The sequence below is a fragment of the Salvelinus namaycush genome, chromosome 27 (genome assembly GCF_016432855.1).
Source record: "Salvelinus namaycush isolate Seneca chromosome 27, SaNama_1.0, whole genome shotgun sequence".
In the NCBI taxonomy this organism is placed as follows: domain Eukaryota; kingdom Metazoa; phylum Chordata; class Actinopteri; order Salmoniformes; family Salmonidae; genus Salvelinus; species Salvelinus namaycush.
In genome coordinates this window covers 26214124-26233299 of record NC_052333.1, presented here as the reverse complement: position 1 = coordinate 26233299, position 19176 = coordinate 26214124, and the positions used below count along the sequence as shown (strand labels likewise).

Genomic DNA, 19176 nt, shown 5'->3' with positions numbered 1-19176 from the left:
GATATTTCCTTTAACAGAGCACAAGTCACACTACAGAAGTAAATCGTTCCATCCTTTATTAAACATAGCTTGCAAGAGATAAATATTACAAAGTTATTTCCTCCAAAATTAGCTTATTTTTTCAGTCAATGCATAATCATTATTAATCAACTGGCAGTTTTCAAACAGCATCAATATTTTTTCTTTTCTTTTTTATATATTTGAAGACATTTAAATATTAAGTATGTGCAAAAGGTCAGGATTTACATTTGAAATCAAAATAAAACAAAAAGGGCTTTTTTTTTATAGGATCAAAATTCATTTTAATCTTTTCATCCATTCCCCAATGTCCATTCAATTGATACAGATTGAGTCATTATCAATGTCATTTTTTTCTCACAAATGTAATATACAACATCAACATTATGCAATGTTCAAACTGAGGAATTGCAAGTTAATTTTATATGTATAAAAAGAAAAGATTTCAGCATATTCACATCAAATTTAGAAAATGATTTGCAATAAATCCCCCCCTCCGTCCCCTTCAAAAAGTTACCTGTATTTCCAACAATAACTAATATGCCAAGAGTAAATGAAATTATACCAATAAAATAATATAATAAATTTGTGTAGCCAGGAAATGTGATCAGTCCTCCATCAGAATGACATCACGATTAGTAAACCCCATAACTAACACTGTCCTGATGGGCAGCTTTATCTGCCTTAAAATGTTTTAGACACAACCCCATTCTTTTTAACTCACTTATATGGCAGTCAATATACAGTATTGTCAGTTTGATAACACCATGAAAATTCCCCCAAAACAAATGTTGACCAGAACAAAATGGTGATGAGGGCAATATTTCACTCATCTCCAACAGCTCCTAGCACACTAGATTAAAAACAAATACTTAAAAAAAAAAAAAAAAATTATATGTTCCAATGGAAAACATGAGCATTACAAAATGTCACATTTTCATATTAATAGAAATATGGAAGAAAGCAAAGGAAATGTAAATTTTTTAACTTGTCATTTCAGACATGGGTAGCCCTGTAGTTCAGGGGGAAAATGTGTAAAAAAAATAATAAGAGAATAATAATCCCATACATTTTGCACATTTGTTACACAATAATACACAGTGATCACAAAACGAAATGACAAGCTTCACTATATTCATGGCTTTTTGTTTGCTTTTCTACACAATATACCATTTTTTTTTGAAGGGAGAAAAAAAGCTTATGTACAATAAGTCATTATTACTTCTGACCTAGCAAATATCGTGTCATTTTTTATTTCTGTCAATAAAATGTTGTTTAATTATTGTTTTTATTTTTTCTTGAAAACTTAAAACATTACAAACAAAACATTAACTGAATTGAGACATCAGAAATAGAAGAATGACATTTAAAAACCCTAAAACATTTGACATTTAAAAAAAGATTGGTTGAAATTACCAAGGTGTGTGGATTCATCTATTACAGTCTGCAAGAGAGAGAAAGGATCTTCAATATACAAGTCCAGCTTTGTAGCAAGAGGACATAGGAAAAAAAATGAGACAGCCAAATCAAATATATGATGGGGTGGGAAAGAAAATGTACCCCGACAAACATTTTTTTAATGACATCCTATACTAACCAACCACAAAAGTGGGAATTGATTGACAATTGTATAAGCAACAAAAAACTCTTCTGAATGTAAACTTCCATTCACATCTACATATTGCACCTGCCAATCAAACCCAAGGTAGTTTCATAATGACTTGGTGTGTGTTCAGTATAAATAACTTTCGAGAACTAGGAAAGGGAACTTGAAATTTCATAGGCCACTGCATGAGTGCACTTGACACACCAAATCTGTGTTTCCAGTGGGCAGAGCTTGTATGCAATCTTCAGACTACTCTGCCGTAGGACTAAATGTAAGCCCGTCATGTCAGGCCTGCCAAACTGCACACACCCAGTGATAGTAGTGTTAACTATCATGAGATTGATCCAAATCAGTAGATTACCTTGTTGGTTCAGCTCCTCATAGCTTCCACTCTAACAGTGTTGGTCATAATCTCACAACCAAACCATACAGGTTGTCAGTGCATAAGATGGTGAAAAACCCCAAACTCTTTCTTGAGGCCAGTGAACAATACAGGTGAGACATTTTTAAGTGCCAATATTATTGCAGTGTTTCCATTGGGTCTTTCGATGGTCCTTTGGCTTTACTTAAGTTTCTCTATGGCCATTGGGATGGTGATGTGCCCTAACCCTTTATTCTATAACCTATTTGACCAAAAACTGACATAATACGCTGTTGAGCCCATGGCCTACAGGGGCAAATGTTTTATGTCATTCAACGGTTGATCTAAACTCCTGATATAGTGAGAGGTGAAATTGCAAAGATAGGTTATAGCAGTAAATAATGCAACAATCCTCTAAAAGCCCGAAAGACTGAAAACTGTGACGCTGAACCTAGCACAAACTAAAAGTCCTGTCTGATCTTCCCAAGACTAGCCATAAACCCCCTATAGCTTCTACACGGACGCACATGTAAAAACTTATCTTATGCCAACCAGACAAACCCCAAACTAATTGAAGATCTGCTGGTCGACCTCTCTCGGAGTAATACTGCACATTTACTGAACACTGCTTTAATGTATTGTATGACATGTAGCAAACTTAACTTCAAAACCAAACCGAAAAACAAACATAGAAAGTGCTGCTGGTGAAATGTGTGTGGCAGTGGTAAAAGAGTGTTGACAGGCGTGAGAGACCATGCTTGTATGACCGATGCCCCAAAGGACAATGGGGGGCAAAAAAAGGATAAAAACAATTTGGTGTCAGTGCCAGCGTTAACAAACCTGTTCAAATCATTGAAAAGATAAGAGGGTTAACCAATTGAATGTCGTCTGATACAGTCCACATGAACACTCTGGACAATGGTCTCTCTCCCGACTCTCTCGTAGACAATCGGATGACATCCACACCTTGGGGTACCTGGGAATTATAACATTATTACATTTTTAACCTTTTATTTTTATTTTATTCATAATAAGAAAAGTGCTCCTCGAGAATGAGGCATCTCGTGTGCATTGCCTGAACACGATGATTGATCCATCTCTCCCATTTTCTAGATAAATCCATATCAGTCTCCTTTCTCTCAAGCTAGCCATCAATACATAATCCATATAGATATTTGAATAGTTTCAATCTGTTCACTATTTTTTGATAGTTATCGTCTCCTGGGGCAAGTATCTCACAGATACGCAGCCTTTTCTACAGGAGACGGCGAAAAAAAAAAAAAACTCATCAAGAAACCCTACAACAACAAGAAAACAAATAACATGCCACTGCCACCTCCTGCTCGAGTCCTCTCCATTTCCCTCACGGTACCATAAGGAACAGTTGGGTTTAGAAAGGTTTGAAGTCTCTGCATACTCTGAAAGTGAAGGCATTGAGGGGCAATGGAGAATCTTGGGGGCAGCTTTCATGACCCCATTTTCAGGCCTGTGCCAAGCAGTGAGATGGGACGATACGCCACAGTCCAAAATGGCTGCCAAGCTCCTTCTCTATGCAGACCATGGCCTCCACTTTCCTGTGCTTAGTTCAAAGATTTTTTAAAACCTATCTGCTCCTTAGTGCGTACTTTCTGAATTTTCTCGCTTCCATTAATACTGTGTCAAATAAAAATATGAATAGTGCTTCCTGGTCATGATCCGTCATCTTTGCTGGTCGACTCAAAGCAGGGCAGTCAGTCATTGGACCAGTGTCCAGTTAGATCCGGTTCATTCCACATGATCACCCTCTTACATAGCGATATGTCCATCTCTTTTGCTGCGTTGAAACTTCACAAGAATCCAATCCATAACAGAAGGTGGCTTTAAACATTTTGAAAACTAAAGAACCATACATATGGAGTGTAGAAGGGGAGTAACTAAAATACAATTATGCCAAAAGAAAAACAATGATATCCTAAAGCAACCCTGCAATAGTCCCCCCCCCCAAATAAATAAAAGTAAAGGTATGAACTGAAAGGCGCTCTACGTAGCATAACAATAAAAAAGCTTAATAAGAGTAATAGTAACTGAAGCGGTAACAGTTATCATAATAATAATAGTAACAACGGCAATAATAGTAGTACAAATTATTTGAGAGTCTTCTAAATAATTTTGCTATAGTAAGAAAGTCGAGAAGATGCACTGACAGTTTGGTTGTCTTTTGTCTGGCTGATTGTGTCGTTTCTCAGGCTGATTGTGTCGTTTCTCATGGGTTAGTTTAGGTAGGCACACGGACAGGCACTGCATGCAATGGGGTGGGGGAGGTGGTCTTTTTTTTGTGAGGGCATGGTGGTGGGGGGTGGAGAAGGTGGCCCTTGGGGCGAGGATTGGGAAGGTGGGGGCAAAGGGCAGGGTTCATTTCTGTCCGTTGATGGACTGTGATATGGAGCGTGGCGGGATCATGTCCAACAGGTACTCCCTCTGGCGGTCAGCTAAGCTGGAGCCCTTGTGGGCCCCAACCCCTCCTTGGTTCAGGTATGCAATGTTCAATCCTGACAGAAAAGGAGAAAGAGATCAAGAATAATAGAGAACGAGAGAAAGAGACAGAGTTCAAACAAGAGGTTGAGAGAATGAACAAGGAAGTTAAAAGGACAGAAAGAGAGAGAGAGGAAAAAGAAAGAGAGGAAGAAAGAGGAACACATTCAATAAAACCCTTGTACCCACAACATATTTAAAAATAAAAAATGTTCCAGTCGGCTGTGTCTGTTTTGCCCACCAGGGTTGGGGTCAATTGCAATTTAATTCGAAATTCAAAATGTAACACTTGATTTTACTCACGAAGCAGAGAACTTACATTGAATTCAATTAAAGTTTTAACAATCTTCAAGTTATGGAATTATGATTGAATTGGAATTAGTGTGTTTGAATTGGAATTGTAAAAAAATGTAATTGAATATTTGTACATTTCACAGTTAATGCACTTAGTATCAAAAATTGACCGCAGGAGTTGTTTTAAAATTATTTAAAGTTGTATTTCTATGTCCAGTATAACTACAGTACACTGTCTGAACAATGACATGTTCAGTCTAACAGCCTGAGGGAATTTAATTGGAATTTGTGGAATTGTTGGGGATAATATTGAATTGGCAATTACATTTTTTTTAATAACATAACATTGGAACTTGGAGGGATTGAATTTTCTCTGAATTCAAAGACTAACCTGGAATTTGAATTGAATTTACAGGGAATTTAATTAGAATGTAATTTGTTGAATTAATCCCAACCCTGCTGTCCACCTCACCAGAGATTTCAGAGTTTGTTAGACAATCATAAGGTATGACAATTATTATTGCAATAATTATTTTATTTATGCTCTCAGTATGGCCATCTTTGTGAAAAATGTGTAAAGCCCATCGTGTATCACTCTATCGCTTTCTTTGAATGCTCAACATTTGGCATCACCTTCAGGTATAATGCATTGTAAGACCAGCACGTATGACCCCCATATTATCGTCTCATCATCTCATAATGATCCTGACTGAATTAAAAACAGGCATTTGGAAGATGTTTAAAATGTGCTACATAGAAGACATAACTTATTTTGAGCCTTACACATTATACTAATCCCTTAAGGAAATCGAACCCACAACCATTTATACACTGAGTGTACAAAACATTAAGGACACCTGCTCTTTCCATAACATAGACTGACCAGGTGAAAGCTATGATCCCTTATTGATGTCACTTGTTAAATCCACTTAAAATCAGTGTAGATGAAGGGGAGGAGACAGGTTAAAGAAGGATTTTTAAGCCTTGAGACAATAGAGACATGTATTGTGTATGTGTGCCATTCAGAGGGTGAATGGGCAAGACAAAAGATTGAAGTGCCGTTGAATGGTGTATGTGCACCAGTTTGTGTCAAAACTGCAATGCTGCTGGGTTTTTAAGCAGCATTGCAGCTTCTTCTACAATGTAGAAAATAGTAAAAATGAAGAAAAACCCTTGAATGATTAGGTGTGTCCAAACTTTTGATGGGTACTGCATATATACACACAGCACCAGTCAAAAGTTTGGACACATCTACTCATTCCAGGGTTTTTCTTTATTTTTACTATTTTCTACATTGTAGAATAATAGTGAAGACATCAAAACTATGAAATAACACATATGGAATCATGTAGTAACCAAAAAAGTGTTAAACAAATCAAAAATACATTTTATGTTTGAGATTCTTCAAAGTAGCCACCCTTTACCTTGGTGACCTTGGCCTGATTCACTCAGTCTCCTCTGAACAGTTGATGTTGAGATGTGTCTGTTACTTGAACTCTGTGAAGCATTTATTTGGGCTGCAATTTCTGAGGCTAGTAACTCTAATGAACTTATCCTCTGCAGCAGAGGTAACTCTGGGTCTTCCTTTCATGTGGCGGTCCTCATGAGAGCCAGTTTCATCATAGCGCTTGATGGTTTTTACGACTGCACTTGAAGAAACTTTCAAAATTCTCCATATTGACTGACCTTCATGTCTTAAAGTAATGATGGACTGTCGTTTCTCTTTGCTTATTTAAGCTGTTCTTTCCATAATATGGACTTGGTCTTTTACCAAATAAGGCTATCTTCTGTATACCAACTTTACCTTGTCACAACACAACGGATTGGCTCAAACGCATTAAGAAGGAAAGAAATACCACAAATGAACTTTTAACAAGGCACACCTGTTAATTAAAATGCATTCCAGGTGACTACCATATGAAGCTGGTTGAGAGAATGCCAAGAGTGTGCAAACTGTCATCAAGGCAAAGGGTGGCAATTTTGAAGAATCTCAAATATAAAATATATTTTGATTTGTTTAACACTTTTTGGTTACTACATGATTCTATATATGATATTTAATAGTATTGATGTCTTCACTATTATTATACAATGTAGAAAATAGTAAAAATAAAGAAAAACCCTGGAATGAGTAGGTGTGTCCAAACCTGACTTATATATCACACACATACATACACACACACATACATACATACATACATACAACATGTAATAGCATCATACAGTGCCTTTAGAAAGTATTCACACCCCTTGATTTTTTCCACATTTTGTTGTGTTACAGCCTGAATATAAAATTGGTTATATTTAGATGTTTGTCACTGGCCTACACACAATACCTCATAATGTCAAAGTTCAATTATGTTTTTAGAAATGTTTGTTTTAGCAAGCGTAAATAAGTTCAGGAGCTTAGCAACTCGCATAACAAGTTGCATGGACTCACTCTGTGTGCATTAAAAGTGTTTAACAGGATGTTTGAATGACTACCTCATCTCTGTACCCCACACATACAATTACTTATCTGTAAGGTCCCTCAGTCAACCAGTGAATTTCAAACACAGATTCAACCACAAAGACCAGGGAGGTTTTCTAATGCCTCGCAAAAAAGGGCACCTATTGGTAGATGGGTAAAAATAAAACAAAGCAGACATTGAATACCCTTTTGAACATGGAGAACTTATCAATTACACTCTGGGTGGTGTATCAATACACGCAGTCACTATAAAGATACAGGCGTCATTCCTAACTCAGTTGCCGGAGAGGAAGGAAACAACTCAGGGATTTCACCATGAGGCCAATGGTGACTTTGAAACAGTTACAGAGTATAATGGCTGTGGTAGGAGAAAATTGAGGATGGATCAACAACATTGTAGTTATTCCACAATATTAATATTAACCTAAATGAAAAGAAGCCTGTAAAAAAAATATATTGTCTGCAATAAGGCACTAAAGTAAAACAGCAAAACATGTGGCAAAGAAATTACCTTTAAGTCCTGAATACAAAACGTTATGTTTGGGGCAAATCCAACACATCACTGAGGACCATTTTTCATATTTTCAAGCATTGTGGTGGATGGATCATGTTTTGGGTATGCTTGTCATCGGCAAGGACTAGGGAGTTTTTTGGGATAAAAAAAAACGGAGTAGAGCTAAGCGCAGGCCAAACCCTAGAGGAAAACCTGGTTCAGTCTGCTTTTCACCAGACATTGGGAGACAAATTCACCTTTCAGCAGGACAATAACCTAAAAGACAAGGCCAATTATACACTGGAGTTGCTTACCAGGACAACGTTGAATGTTCCTGAGTGGTCTAGTTAGATTCAGTTTTGACTCAAATCTGCTTGAAAATCTATGGTAAGACTTGAAAATGGCTGTCTAGCAGTGATCAACACCCAACTTAACAGAGATTGAAGAATTTTTTAAAGTATAATGTGCAAACATTGTACAATCCAGTAGTGCAAAGCTCTTTGAGATTGACCTATAAAGACCCACAGCTGTAATCACTGCCAAAGGTGATTCTAGCACGTATTGACTCAGGGGGTTGAATACTTATCTAATCAAGATATTTTTGTGTTTTATTTTTCATATTTAAGAGTTATTATTCCACTTTGTATTTTGTGTAGATCATTGACAAAAAAAATGCAATTAAATCAATTTCAATTCCACTTTGTACAACAACAAAATGTGGAAAAAGTCAAGGTGTGTGAATACTTTCAAGGCACTGTATCTGCAGGCTTTATGCCTAATTGAAGTGTTACCATAAGGGGTTCTCAAAAACCCACCGGGGATGTTGTAGATCTGGCGACGGCCATCATGCTGGATCCGACTGCTGCCACCGCCACCACTACCGCTCCCACCTCCTCCTCCGCAGCGCTGCTTCCCTGTCATCCCCAGCAGGCCGCTGGCCACGGAGAGCTGGGATGCCTGGGCGAAGTTGGAGAGGACGCCCCTCGCCGAGCTGGAGAGACCCCTCTGCATGGAGGCCTGAGGCTGGGGAGCCTGAGGGAGCAGAGAGTGGAGAGAAGGTGGAGGAAATCAGTGACCTCCAGATACATCAGTCCAGTCAAAACTGTTTTTTTTTGTAACATTACAATTTAAAACATAATATGATACTGTGCTGGAGTATGGTCTACAAACGCTGCCAACTAAAACAAATCAAATTTTATTGGTCACATACACATGGTTAGCAGATGTTAATGCGAGTGTAGCGAAATTAAATTAAAGCAGGAAGCACCAGTGACTCGGTCTATAAAAAAGTGGTCAGATGAAGCAGATGCTAAACAACAGGACTGTTTTACTATCACAGACTGGAACATGTTCCGAGATTCTTCCGAAGGCATTGAGGAGAACACCCCATCAGTCACTGGCTTTATCAATAAGTGCATCGAGGACGTCGTCCCCACAGTGACTGTACGTAAATACCCCAACCAGAAGCCATGGATTACAGGCAACATTCGCACTGAGCTAAAGGGCAGAGCTGCCGCTTTCAAGGTGCGGGACTCTAACCCGGAAGCTTACAAGAAATCCTGCAACGAACCATCAAACAGGCAAAGCGTTAATACAGGGCTAAGATTGAATCATACTACACCGACTCAGACGCTCGTCTTATGTGGCAGGGCTTGCAAACTATTACAGACTGCAAAGGGAAGCACAGCCGCGAGCTACCCAGTGACACGAGCCTACCAGATGAGCTAAATCACTTCTATGCTTGCTTCAAGGCAAGCAACACTGAGGCATGCATGAGACTGTGTGTTCGGGACGACTGTGGGATCACGCTCTCCGTAACCGAAGTGAGTAAGACCTTTAAACAGGTCAACATACACAAGGCTGAGGAGCCAGATGGATTACCAGGACGTGTGCTCCGGGCATTCTGCTGACCAACTGGCAGGTGTCTTCACTGACATTTTCAACATGTCTCTGATTGAGTCTGTAATACAAACATGTTTCAAGCAGACCACCATAGTCCCTGTGCCCAAGAACACAAATGCAACCTGCCTAAATGACTACAGACCCATAGCACTCACGTCCGTAGCCATGAAGTGCTTTAATGGCTCACATCAACACCATTATCCCAGAAACCCTAGACCCACTCCAATTTGCATACCGCCCAAACAGATCCACAGATGATGCAATCTCTATTGCACTCCACACTGCCCTTTCCCACCTGGACAAAAGGAACACTCATGTGAGAATGCTATTCATTGACTACAGCTCAGCGTTCAACACCATAGTACTCTCAAAGCTCATCACTAAGCTAAGGATCCTGGGATTAAACACCTCCCTCTGCAACTGGATCCTGGACTTCCTGACGGGCCACCCCCAGGCGGTGAGGGTAGGTAGCGACACATCTGCCACGCTGATCCTCAACACTGGAACCCCCCAGGGGTGCGTGCTCAGTCCCCTCCTGTACTCCCTGTTCACCCACGACTGCATGGCCAGGCACAACATCATTACGTTTGCAGACGAGACAACAGTGGTAGGCCTGATCACCGACAACGACGAGACAGCCTATAGGGAGGAGGTCAGAGACCTGGCTGGGTGGTGCCAGAATAACAACCTATCCCTCAACGTAACCAAGACTAAGGAGATGATTGTGGACTACAGGAAAAGGAGGACTGAGTACACCCCCATTCTCATCGATGGGGCTATAGTGGAGCAGGTTGAGAACTTCAAGTTCCTTGGTGTCCACATCAACAACAAACTAGAATGGTCCAAACACACCAAGACAGTCATGAAGAGGACATGACAAAGCCTGTTCCTCATCAGGAAACTAAAAAGATTTGGCATGGGTCCTGAGATCCTTAAAAGGTTCTACAGCTGCAACATCGACAGCATCCTGACTGGTTGCATCACTGCCTGGTACGGCAATTGCTCGGCCTCCGACCGCAAGGCACTACAGAGGGTAGTGCGTACGGCCCAGTACATCACTGGGGCTAAGCTGCCTGCCATCCAGGACCTCTACACCAGGCGGTGTCAGAGGAAGGCCCTAAAAATTGTCAAAGACCCCAGCCACCCCAGTCATAGACTGCTCTCTCTACTACCGCATGGCAAGCGGTACCGGAGTGCCAAGTCTAGGACAAAAAGGCTTCTCAACAGTTTTTACCCCAAGCCATAAGACTCCTGAACAGGTAATCAAATGGCTACACGGACTATTTTCAGTGTGCCCCCCCCCAACCCCTCTTTTACGCTGCTGCTACTCTCTGTTGATCATATCAGTCACTTTAACTATAAATTCATGTACATATGTACATACTACCTCAATTGGCCCGACCAACCAGTGCTCCCGCACATTGGCTAACCGTGCTATCTGCATTGTGTCCCACCCGCCACCCACTATCCGCCAACCCCTCTTTACGCTACTGCTACTCTCTTTTCATCATATATGCATAGTCACTTTAACCATATCTACATGTACATTCTACCTCAATCAGCCTGACTAACCGGTGTCTGTATGTAGCCTCGCTACTGTATATAGCCTCGCTACTGTTTTTCCACTGTCTTTTTACTGTTGTTTTTATTTCTTTACTTACCTATTGTTCACCTAATACATTTTTTGCACTATTGGTTAGAGCCTGTAAGTAAGCATTTCACTGTAAGGTCTACACCTGTTGATTTGATTTGAAATGCTTGTGCTTCTAGTTCCGACAGTGCAGTAATATCTAATAAGTAATCTAACAATTCCACAACAACAACCTAAAACACAAATCTAAAGGGATGGAACAAGAATATGTACATATAAATATATGGATGAGCGATGACCGAGCGGCATAGGCAAGATGCAATGGATGGTATAAAATACAGTATATACATATGAGATGAGTAATGTAAGATATGTAAACATTATTAAAGTGACATTATTTAAAGTGACTAGTGATACATCTATTAAAATGGCCAATGATTCAAGTCTGTGTGTAGGCAGCAGCCTCTCTGTGTTAGTGATGGCTGTTTAACAGTCTGATGGCTTTGAGATTGAAAAACAGCTTCAGTCTCTCGGTCCCAGCTTTGATGCACCTGTACTGACCTCGCCTTCTGGATGGTAGCGGGGTGAACAGGCAGTGGCTCGGGTGGCTGTTTTCCTTGATGATATTTTTGGCCTTCCTGTGACATCGGGTGCTGTAGGTGTCCTGGAGGGCACGTAGATTACCCCCAGTGATGCGTTGTGCAGACTGTACCACCCTCTGGAGAGCCTTGCGGTTGTGGGCGGTGCAGTTGCCGTACCAGGCGGTGATACAGCCCGACAGGATGCTCTCAATTGTGCATGCCCCCACCTCCTCCCTATAGGCTGTCTCGTTGTTGTTGGTAATCAAGCCTACTACTGTTGTGTCGTCTGCAAACTTGATGATCGAGTTGGAGGTGCCCATGGCCATGCAGTCATGGGTGAAAAGAGAGTACATGTGGTTGAGCACGCACCCTTGTGGGGCCTCAGTGTTGAGGATCAACAAAGTGGGGATGTTGTTTCCTACCTTCACCACCTGGGGGTGGCCCGTCTGGAAGTCCAGGACCCAACTGCACAGGGTGGGGTTGAGACCCAGGGCCTCAAGCTTAATGATGAGCTTGGATGGTACTATGGTGTTAAATGCTGAGCTATAGTCAATGAACAGCATTCTTACATAGGTATTCCTCTTGTCCAGATGGAATAGGGCAGTGTGCAGTGTGATGGCAATTGCATCATCTGTGGACCTGTTGGGGCGGTATGCAAACTGAAGTGGGTCTAGAGTGGCGGGTAAGGTGGAGGTGATATGATCCTTGACTAGTTTCTCAAAGCACTTCATGATGACAAAAGTGAGTGCTACGGGGTGATAGTAATTTAGTTCAGTTATCTTTGCCTTCTTGGGTACAGGAACAATGGTGGCCATCTTGAAGCATGTGGGGACAGCAGACTGGGATAGGGATTGATTGAATATGTCCGTAAACACACCAACCAGCTGGTCTGCACATGCTCTGAGGATGCGGCTAGGGATGCCGCATGGGCCAGTAGCCTTGCGACGTTTAAAACGTCGGCCGTGGAGAAGAAGGGGGGTCCGGCAGTCCTTGGTAGCGGGCCGTGTTGATGGCACTGTATTATCCTCAAAGCGGGCAAAGAAGGTGTTTAGTTTGTCTGGAAGCAAGACGTTGGTGTCCGTGAAGTGGCTGGTTTTCTTTTTGTAGTCCGTAATTGCCGGTAGACCCTGCCACATACATCTCGTGTCTGAGCCGCTGAATTGCGACTCTACTGTGTCCCTATACCGTCATTTCGCTTGTTTGATTGCCTTGGAGGGAATAACTATACTGTTTATATTCTTCCATATTCCCAGTCATCTTTCCATGGTTAAATTAAGTGGTTCACGCTTTCAGTTTTGCGTGAATGCTGCCATCTATCCACGGTTTCTGGTTAGGGTAGGTTTTAATAGTCACAATGGGTACAACATCTCCAACGCACTTCCTTATAAACTCACTCACCAAATCAGTGTATAAATGGATGTTATTCTCTGAGGCTGCCCGGAACATTTCCCAGTCCGTGTGATCAAAACAATCTTGAAGCGTGGATTCAGATTGGTCAGACCAGCATTGAATGGTTCTTGTCACGGGTACATCTTGTTTGAGTTTCTACCTATAGGACGGTAGGAGTAAAAATGGAGTCGTGGTCGGATTTGCTGAAGGGAGATAATATGGTTGGCATTTGATTGTAAGGAATTCTAGGTCAGGTGAACAAAAGGACTTTAGTTCCTGTATGTTGTTATGATTACAACATGAGTCATTAATCATGAAGCATACACCACCGCCCTTCTTCCCAGAGAGATGTTTATTTCTGTCGGCGCGACGCATGAAGAAACCCGGTGGCTGTACCGACTCCGACAACATATCCCGAGAGAGCCATGTTTCCGTGAAAAAGAAAATGTTACAATCTCTGATGTCTCTCTGGAAGGCAACCCTTGCCCTAATTTCGTCTACCTTGTTGTCTAGAGACTGGACATTGGCGAGTAATATACTGGGAAGCGGTGGGTGGTGTGCACGCTTTCGAATTCTGACCAGGAGGCCCCTCCGTCTACCTCTTCTGCAGCGACGTTGTTTTGGGTCGGCCTCTGGGATTAGATCCAATGTCCTGGGTGGTGGTGCGAACAAAGGAGCCGCATCGGGAAAGTCGTATTCCTGGTCGTAATGTTGGTAAGTTGACACTCTTATATCCAATAGTTCTTCCGGGCTGTATGTAATAACATTTAAGATTTTCTGGGCTAACAATGTAAGAATTAATACATAAAAAAACAAAATACAGCATAGTTTTCTAAGGACTCGAAGCGAGGCGATCATCTCTGTTGGCGCCATCTTGCTATAGATGGTTGACTGGGGGATAACTGGATCTACGCAAACAGATTGGGGTGGGCCAAGGACTCATTTTAAGAAAAACAGACTACGTTTGAGGTCTGACAACAGCTGAGAAATTAAGGTTTTGCAGTGAACAGTCACTTTAAGGTGTCTAAGTGTAGGCCCGTTACCTGACGCAGGGCATGATGTCGGATCATGGTCTCGGCCTTGCTGACGTTGGGAACAGTCTGAGCCGTGCTGGGTGAGAGGGCTGCCTGCTGCTGGAGCCTTTGCTCAATCTCCTGTTAAACATGAGGAGAGAAAGAGATAAGGGTTGAGACAATGAACAACAGATGGAAAAAATTGTGGGACAAGGAGAGCGGGAGAGAAACAGACAAGAAATTAAAGTACAAAAGAACTGCCGCACACACACACATCTGTAAAAAAGCATTGATGCTTATTATATTTATTTATTTAACAAAGTTATATAACACCCAATTCCCCTATGTGAATAAGTAATTGTCCCCTTACACTCAATAACTGGTTGTGCCACGTTTAGCTGCAATGACTGCAGCCCCAAATGCTGCCTGTAGTTGTTGATCAGTCTCTCACATTGCTGTGGAGGAATGTTGACCCACTCTTGCATGCAGAACTGCTTTAACTCAGCAACATTTGTGGGTTTTCAAGCATTAACTGCTCGTTTCAAATCTTGCCACAACATCTCAATTGGGATTAGGTCTGGACTTTGACTAGGCCATTCTGAAACTTTTTAAAAGTTTTTTAACCTTTTTCCTGTAAACTTGATTGTGTGTTTTGGATCATTGTCTTGCTGCTAGAGCCAGCTGTGCTGCAGCTTCAGCTCACAGACAGATGGCCTGACATTCTCCTGTAGAATTCTCTGATATATAGAATAATTAATGGTTCCTTCTATTAAGGCAAGTTGTCCAGGTCCCGAGGAAGCAAAGCATCCCCAAACCATCACACTACCACCACTATACTTGACCGTTGGTATGAGGTTCTTACTGTGGAATGCAGTGTTTGCCAGACATAAATGGTGCCCATCTTGTCCAAAATGTTGACTCAAGTTTGCCAAAAAAAGCATCTGGAAGCACCTGGATGATCATCAAGACTCTTAGAAGAATGTTATATGGACAGCGGAGTCAAAAGTATAACTTTTTGGATGAGATGGGTCCCATTATGCCTGGCGAAAACCAAACACTGCATTCCACAGTAAGAACCTTATACCAACGGTCAAGCAAGGTGGTGGCAGTGTGATGGTTTGGGTATGCTTTTCTTAATTTTTTTTAACCCTTTTTCTCCCCAATTTCGTGGTATCCAATTGGTAGTTAGTCTTGTCCCATCGCTCGGGAGAGGCGAAGGTCGAGAGCCGTGCGTCCTCCGAAACAACCCAGCTGAGCCGCACTGCTTCTTGACACAATGCCTGCTCAACCCGGAAGCCAGCCGCACCAATGTGTCTGAGGCGACCGTGTCAGCGTGCATTGCAACCGGCCCGCCACAGGAGTCGCTAGAGCGCGATGGGACAAGATCATCCCTGCCGGCCAAACCCTCCCCTAACCCGGACGACGCTGGGCCAATTGTGCAGACCCCCATGAGACCCCCATGGGTCTCCCGGCGCGGCCGGCTGCGACAGAGCCTGGACTTGAACCAGGATCTCTAGTGGCACAGCTAGCACTGCGATGCAGTGCCTTAGACCACTGTGCCAATCAGGAGGCCCGGGATGCTTTTCTGCCTCAGGACCTGGACGACTTGCCTCAGAAGGAACCATGAATTCTGCTCTGTATCAGAGAATTCTACAGGAGAATGTCAGGACATCCGTCTGTGAGCTGAAACACAGCTGGGTCATGCAGCTAGAAAATGATCCAAGACACACAATCAAGTTAACATTTGATGTTTTGGAATAGCCTAGTCACAGTCCAGACCTAATCCCAATTGAGATGTTGTGGCAGGACTTGAAATTAGCAGTTAATGCTTGAAAACACACAAATGTCACTGAGTTAAAGCAGTTCTGCATGCAAGTGTGGGCCAAAATTCCTCCACAGCGATGTGAGGGACTGATCAACAACTACAGGAAGCATTTGGGGCGGCAGGTAGCCTATCAGTTAGAGCGCTGGACTAGTAACCGAAAGGTTGCAAGATCGAATTCCAGAGCTGGCAAGGTTAACCCACTCTTCCTAGGCCGTCATTGAAAATAAGAACTTGTTCTTAACTGACTTGCTTAGTTAAATAAATGTTTTTAAAAAAGGGCTGCAGTCATTGCAGTTAAAGGTGGCACAACCAGTATTTGAATGTAAGTAGGCAATTACTTTTTCACACAGGGAAATTGGATGTTGCATAACTTTGCTAATAATTTTTTTTAAATAAGTATATATTTTTTTTGTTATTTGTAAACTCAGGCTCCCTTTATCTAATACTAGGTTTTGGTTGAAGATCTGATAACATTCAGTATCAAAAATATGCAAAAATAGAGAAAATCAGAAAAGGGGCAAATACCTTATCACAGCACTGTATCTCTTTAATCCATGCCATGCCATGTGAAAAATAAAATCTGCCCACCTATTCATAAATTGGAATGTGGATCTAGGATAAATTGTCTTTCAGATCAGATTACAGTGCATTTGGAAAGTATTCAGACCCCTTCCCTTTTTCCACATTCTGTTACGTTACTACCTTATTCAATTTTTTTTTTTATGTTCATCAATCTACACACAATACCCCATAATGACAAAGCAAAAACAGGTTTTTAGAAACTTTTTCAAATGTATATATAAATTTTAAAAAATCCTGAAATATCACATATACATTAGTATTCAGACCCTTTACTCAGTACTTCGTTGAAGCACCTTTGGCAGCGATTACAGCCTCAAGTCTTCTTGGGTATGATGCTACACACTTGGCACACTTGTATTTGGAGAGTTTCACCCATTCTTCTTTGCAGAAGAACCTCTGTCAGGTTGGTTAGGGAGAGTCGCTGCACAGCTTTTTTCAGGTCTCTCCAGAGATGCTTGATTGGGTTCAAGTCCGAGCTCTGGCTGGGCCACTCAAGGACATTCAGAGACTTGTCCCGAAGGCGTTGTCTTGGCTGTGTGCTGAGTAAAGGGTCTGAATACTTATGTAAATGTGATATCCGTTTTTTTATATATACATTTGCTAAACTGTCTAATAACCTGTTTTTGCTTTGTCATTATGGGGCATTATGTGTAAATTGATGAGAAAAAAACAGATTTAATCCATTTTAGAATAAGGCTGTAATGTAGCAAAATGTGGAAAAAGTCAAGGGATCTGAATACTTTCCAAATGCACTGTAGATCAAGCCCTGTTAAAAGGGGTCGAGCTAACCTGCTCCTGCTGCAGGGCCTTGACGAATGCGTTCTTCAGTCTATTGGTGTGCTCCGCCTTCAGGGCCTTCTTCTGATTGGACGTCATGCACTGCTCGCAGAGGATACGCCCGCCCTTCTCCTGCTTCCAGTGGGGTGTGAAGTCGATCCTGCACTGGCCGCAGAAGAAGGGCTCCATGCGCGACAGCGTCCCCCGCAGCTTACCTGATGAGAGGCAGGAGAGAGGCATTTATTAAAGGTTTTGATTCTTGAGGGGGTCAGTTTAAACTAGCTGTCCTGTGTTTACAGATTTCTATGAAATATTAGCTATAATTAATAACAAAATAGTTTCCTTCCAAAGATGTTTCATTATTTTCATAAATGTATGCTTTGACCACAAATTTGAGTATAGGATAAGTTAACAACATTATTTGGGTATGAGTTAACAGAATATGAACTTTAACAAGTTCGATTTTCACTGGACAGTATGGTGAGGCGCAGAATCACTAATCTTGATCATATAATGAGTAGTTATTTGGGATGCAGTGTGATTTGTAGATTTTTAGTGGTGCCTGTCCAGTGGCTCACCCTGGCTGTCGATGACGCTCTGCACCACCTCCTCCAGGCCTACCATGTAGATGAACTCGCTGTTGGCCGCCGACGGCAGGAAGTGCAGCAGTGGGGCCGGCGGCTTGGGTGGCGGGATCTCCAGCAGGGTCTTCTCCAGCTGTTTGCGCAAGGCCAGCTTGGCTGCCGCCTGGCTGCTGGCCTGGTCCGCCAGGGAACTCACGCCGGAGCTGCTGCCGCCACCTGTGCCGCTCGATATGGTGGAAGGGCTGACAGCACCAATCCCACTGCCGCCCATTCCCACACCGCCCACACCACCAGCCCCCGCCGCCTGCATGTGGGCCAGGTTCATGTAGATTGCAGAGGAACCCGAACGCTGGGACGCCGCCACCTGCTGGCTAGTGGTCTGTGGTGCATTCAACACACAAGGGAAAAGGGGCACAGCGGAAAGACCGTGAGACAAGTTGAAGTGATTGCTATTATTCACACGAAATGGTCCTCTGGGTGGCTTTTATGACATTTAAACATGCTCATGGGATGAAGTGGTATAAGGAATATAGTGGGAACATCCTCCAGCCATGCTTGCAATGATCCAATGCTTTTAAATGCATGAGGGGGAGTGACCGAGTGCATACTCATGGGTGAAGGTTAGAGAATCGGAATGCATCCAGTGTGTGCTGAAACGTGGAGAGCAGAGGGGTGGCACCATACCTGCTGGTAGCTGATGTTGCTCATACTACCCGTGCTGGAGCGGCCCATGCCAGGCTTGGAGGGCATTCTCTGGCCATGTAGCTGGGATGGGTTGGGGGCGATGACCCTCTGTGACATCATCATTGGTGGCAGGGAGGCGTTGGCCCCCGACCTGATGACTGTGTGACCCTGTGGAGAGAGGAGAGGAAAGGTTAGAGGAAATAGAAAGAGAAGGGATGTCCAGCAGGGATGGAGGAGGAAGAGGGACAGGAAAATGTGAGAAAGTAATAAAGAGGAGTGGGTTAATAAAATGGGGAGAATTATGAGGAGAACATTAAAATTTGGATGCATTTTAATTAATTCCGCAATTGAATTGATCAGGAATCCACATTTGCTACACGGCGTGTGCCATTGAAATAGAGAGAGCTAGTCATCCACGAATGTAATGCGTCTATGAATGGGTATATGTTGTACCGTTTGTGGTCACTAGAGGACAATAGATACTTGGCCTTATTG

At 42.3% G+C, this 19176-nt stretch overlaps 1 protein-coding gene across 1 annotated transcript in view; it reads right to left on the bottom strand.

Moving 5' to 3' along the window:
• Positions 1 to 45: 45 nt before the first annotated feature.
• The window catches only part of LOC120022769 (transcriptional repressor p66-beta-like), a 49251-nt gene continuing 30120 nt past the window's right edge, over positions 46 to 19176 (bottom strand). The window contains exons 6-11 of the mRNA XM_038966763.1: positions 18682 to 18849; positions 17992 to 18376; positions 17426 to 17628; positions 14260 to 14370; positions 8569 to 8785; positions 46 to 4513 (exon numbers count right to left, since the gene is read on the bottom strand). Coding sequence (XP_038822691.1) covers positions 4377 to 4513; positions 8569 to 8785; positions 14260 to 14370; positions 17426 to 17628; positions 17992 to 18376; positions 18682 to 18849 — 1221 coding nt within the window. The 3' untranslated portion in view covers positions 46 to 4376. The remainder of the gene's footprint in view (positions 4514 to 8568; positions 8786 to 14259; positions 14371 to 17425; positions 17629 to 17991; positions 18377 to 18681; positions 18850 to 19176) is intronic.